Consider the following 5,000-nt stretch of genomic DNA (forward strand, 5'->3'; position numbering starts at 1 on the left):
TTCCTCTTTTCTCTTTTATTTTATTTTCGTTTTCTTTTTTTTTTTTTACTTTTCAGTCTCTTCTTTCATTTTTTCTATTTCTTGTTTTCGTTTTTTTTTTTCTTCTTTCTATTCGCTTTTAATTTTTTCTCTTCTTTTTTTCCGATCTTCATTTTTCTTTTCCCTTTTTCCACTTTCAATTAACTTTACTTTTCTTTCATATTTTCCCTACTTTATTTCTCACACTTATTTTTTCCATATTTTTTCCCTTTCGTTTTTTTTTCTTCACTTTCTTCCTGTTCCCATTCCTTCTTTTTCTTTCCCCTTACTTTATATTTCCCCTTCTCTTTCCTTTCCTTTCAGTTCCCCCTTCCTATCCTTTTCTTTCTGGTATCTTTCCTTACCTCCCCTTTTCTTCAACATTTATAACTTCCTTCCCCTTTACTTCCCTCCTCGACCATCTCTTTGCTCTCCTTCCCTCCCCCTTCCCTTCCCTTCCTTTCCCCTTTCGTCCTCCTTGCTTTTGGATAGATGGAACGATGAAAAGGAGGAAAAAAATACGAGTAGATATGAAATGTGGCGAGGAAGAGGAAAGATGAAAGCTTTGGAAAGAAATATTACAGAAAGTGGAAAAGGAGAAGCGTATGAGATGTGAAAAAGAAGGAAAAAAAGAAGGCCTGAAGCTGGACATTTTTATAAAGACAGGCAGGGAAGACTTTTGAGAGAAGAGAGGAATTGGGGGAAAAAAATGGAAAAAGAGAAAAAGGTATAGTGAAAAATAAGAAAAATAGATGTAAATTTTGGTGGAGGCGACACACAAAGATAAGCAGAGAGAGAGAGAGAGAGAGAGAGAGAGAGAGAGAGAGAGAGAGAGAGTGGAATTCTCAACACATGTAAACCTTTTGTATGAGCCTTTTCGAGTTTATATATATTTATTTCTTTATTCTTCTTTTGTTCTTATTTATGTTTTAAAGGCGTTTCCTCCGCTTTCTTTTCTTCTTTCTTTTTTTTCCCTTCACAAATACATTTTCCTTCCCATTACACGTAAGAGTCTTGCCACTTCTTTCCTTCGCTTTGTGTCGACGCGGTAACTGCTCTTATTTGTTGCGTGTGTGTGTGTGTGTGTGTGTGTGTGTGTGTGTGTGTGTGTGTGTGTGTGTGTGTGTGTGTGTGTGTGTGTGTGTGTGTGTGTGTGTGTGTGTGTGTGTGTGTGTGTGTGTGTTCGAGAAAGGAAAGAAAGGGGAAGGAAGGTAGAGACAAATGTTAAAAGAGGTGTAAAGGAAGATAAGGGGAAGAAAAGATGGAAGAGAGGAATTAAAAGGAAAGGAAAGGAAAGAGAAGGAAAATGACAAGTAAGGGTGTGTGTGTGTGTGTGTGTGTGTGTGTGTGTGTGTGTGTGTGTGTGTGTGTGTGTGTGTGTGTTACCCCTGTGCAAGTATTAACTGGGTTGGTTTATAAAATGATCTGTATATTGAGTGAAAATATTTGAAACTGAACGAAATAAAATAAAAAAATGCTATCGTTCGCTGCACCCAGAGGGGCTGGTGAACACACACACACACACACACACACACACACACACACACACACACACACACACACACACACACACACACACCAAAGGAACACGATGACAAGAATTTCAAAACACCTACAAAATAAACGAAAAAAAAATAAACACTTCATAATATATAAACAGAAACATTTCACACTGAGGAAGAAGGAAAAAAATAAAAGAAAACAGAAAAAAACACGACAAAAAATATAACTCCCAAAAATAAAAGACAGCGAAAGAGGAAGAAAAAAAAAACAAGAGCAAAATTAATTACGAGAATAAAAAGACTCAAGGTTATGGTGTGAGTGATTATAGTGCCATGCTTAGTGATGTGAAAGCTTTATGGTGCCACGCTAGTTATGGTGCCACTAATAACGCTTGCTACCATACATTAAGGTGCCACATTAAAGTTATGGTGCCACACAACATACAACAAATACACATACAACAATATTAGCTTTATTTTTGGTTATAATTTTATGGCGCCTGGCTTATTTGTAACATTATGGCAACATGGTGAGTCTATGGTGTCTCCTACTACTGCTACTACTACTACTACTACTACTGATATCACTCTTCATCCTCCTCCTCCTCCTCCTCCTCCTCCTCCTCCTCCTCCTCCTCCTCCTCCTCCTCCTCCTCCTCCTCCTCCTCCTCCTCCTCCTCCTCCTCCTCGTCTATGGTGCTTAAATTACAAGGATGTGGTGTTGCGTTTGCAGTGCAGGACACGATGAAGAAATGAAATGAATAACAATACTGGTGATAACAATAATAATAGTGAAATTGTGAGAATGACAGGAGACAAAGGAAAATAGCAAGAAAATAAGATGCAAAATACAAAGGAGAAAACAAGAATTGAATAAATATAGCAACAATAATATCACTATTAATAAAACTGTGTATAGAGAAGACGGGAAAAAAGGAAAACCCAGGATTACAAGAGAATATGTGAGCCTTTGAAAAAAAAGAAAAAAACAAGAAAATAATATACAGAATACAAAGGAGAAAACAAGAAGTGAATAAATACAACAACAATAACATCACTATTAATAAAACTGTGTATAGAGAAGACGGGAAAAGAGAGAATATGTGAGCCTTTGTGAAAAAAAAATATATATATATATATATCAAAACATTTAGTGTAATCATCAGAGGAGCTTATGTGTGTGAAAAAAAAATCGTTGTTAATAGATGAATGATATAGAGATAATAAAAAAAAACTGGAGGTAGTGTAGCAATAGAAAAACATAAAAAAAATTGTGAAGTGATACGATAGAAATAGTAATGTCACTGAAGCATTAATTAGAAAAGTGCAGTACTAAAAGAGTGAACTGTAAAAATATAAAGTTGATATTACTGAACCATTAGAGAAATACAGCACAAGACCTAGTGAAGTGTAAAGATTGAATATTAAAGTTACTGAACCATTAGAAAAAAAATATATTGTAGTTAACATATATAGCGAGGTGTCAAGACTAAACATTAATGATATAATGGTTACTAAATCTTTTATAAATTCTGAAATGAAGTTACAATTGAAGGAAAGGAAGATCAAGAAACGCTGAGCAAACTATACAATTGAAAAACAAAGAGTATACGATAATAAAAACGAAAACTACGATAGAAAAAGGAGAGAAATGAATAAAAACAGAACCGGAACGAACACTGACCAAGCATTTAAGAATTGAGTGTAACAGCAAGAAAGAAAAAGGAAAAAACATACCACAATGCGATAGAATAATAACAAATACAAAAATAAAGACAGAAATATTTACTTACAACAATATGCAAGAGAAAAGAAAAAAGCAAAAATATTAAATCAGTTTGAGAAAAAAAAACTAACAAAAAAGCACAAAAAAAAGTAAAAAGAAGGAAATCACATGGAAAAATAAGAAAACAGTAACAAACAACAAATACGTGAAAAAAGTGAAAAAAGAAACCACAGAAAAAATAAAAGAAAACAGTAGCAAAAAGAAAAAAACTGCAAAAAGTGAAAAAAAGGAAACAACACGAAACAGAATCAAGAAAATAAATAAATAAAAAAAACACGAAACATCCAAAAGAAAAACGATGAAAAATAGAATCAACATGACAAAGGTGACCAGAAAGTGAGTGAATCTTACCAGAAAGGTCACGTGTCCTCTCTCTCTCTCTCTCTCTCTCTCTCTCTCTCTCTCTCTCTCTCTCTCTCTCTCTCTCTCTCTCTCTCTCTCTCTCTCTCTCTCTCTCTCTCTCTCTCTCTCTCTCTCTCTCTCTCTCTCTCTCTCTTTCTTCAAGGTCAATGAAGAGTCCTTCTGGCAAGATGACCTCACCTCCATCACAGAAGGGAAGGGTCAAATGGCCCTTTCAATTCTTCCTTCTACTAATCCTGGGTGAGTAGAGGAGTGCTTTTTAAACGTCTTATTTTCAGGGGCAGCTTCTAATCAAGGTTGGCAATGTGAGATATTCTGAGTCATTTTCATTATTTTCACGGCACTCAGATGGAAATTATTAGATATATTCGTGTTTTTTTTTTCTTTTTATCAGGACAGTTTCTAATCAAGGTTGGCATTGTGAGATATTCTGAGTTCCTATTTTCATTATTTTCACAAGATTCAGATGGAAATTATTAGATATATTCTAGTGCCTTTTTTTTTTTTTAAGGACAGTTTCTAATCAAGGTTGGCATCTCCAAAAGCCAGCAGTTCTTACTTCTATGGCTTCAGCAGACTCAAGTGGGAGATTATTAAAACTTTCGAGATTCTACTGTTAGTTTAAGAGATTGCAATGGAAGCTACTAAGGTTTCCAATGGTGTTTTCGTGATTCTAATGATACTTTTATATGCTCTAATGGAAATTATTGGAGCTTTCAAGAGTGTTTTCGTGATGCTAGTGACAGTAACGCAGTCCAGTGAAGATTACTGGGCTTTTCACAGGTGCTTTCATGACCATTGATAGTTTAACAGACTCCAAAAGTTATCGGAGTTTCCAAGGATTTTTATTCATTTTTTACTTTTTTCTTTATGATCTTAGCGACAATTTAGGTGGACCTGGTGGAATGTACTGCGGTTTTCGAGGTGTTTTCATATTCTTGTCACAGTTTACAAGGATGTAGCGGCTGTCATCAAGATTCTCAAAGCTCCTGTCATCATTCTGGCTATGTTCGGATAACAAGATATACGTCACCAATAGGAAAAAAGCACACACGGTAAACCAAACTAGTCATCTGTGACCTTCGAAAATTGACCTAATGCCAGAGCAAAATATATTCATAAAATAAATTAAATAAAAAAACTGGGGCAGAATTTATTGGTTACACGAGCAATTTTGTTTCTGAAAGTCCATGAATTCGTTATGTTCTCAATCACTACATCACACGAATTCTTATTTTTGCAAAACAGTTAACCAATAAACTACGGGTATTTAACAACTACAATTGTGCCAGAGAGAGAGAGAGAGAGAGAGAGAGAGAGAGAGAGAGAGAGAG

At 35.1% G+C, this 5,000-nt stretch overlaps 1 protein-coding gene across 1 annotated transcript in view; it reads left to right on the forward strand.

Annotated features, from left to right (window-relative positions):
- LOC135088782 (neuronal acetylcholine receptor subunit alpha-10-like) overlaps positions 1-5,000 on the forward strand; it is a 139,255-nt gene that overhangs the window by 16,321 nt on the left and 117,934 nt on the right. The window contains 1 exon segment of the mRNA XM_063983806.1: positions 2,254-3,906. Within this exon segment, the coding sequence (XP_063839876.1) occupies positions 3,816-3,906 (91 nt within the window). The 5' untranslated portion in view covers positions 2,254-3,815.

This window comes from Scylla paramamosain, chromosome 31 (assembly GCF_035594125.1).
Source record: "Scylla paramamosain isolate STU-SP2022 chromosome 31, ASM3559412v1, whole genome shotgun sequence".
In the NCBI taxonomy this organism is placed as follows: Eukaryota; Metazoa; Arthropoda; class Malacostraca; order Decapoda; family Portunidae; genus Scylla; species Scylla paramamosain.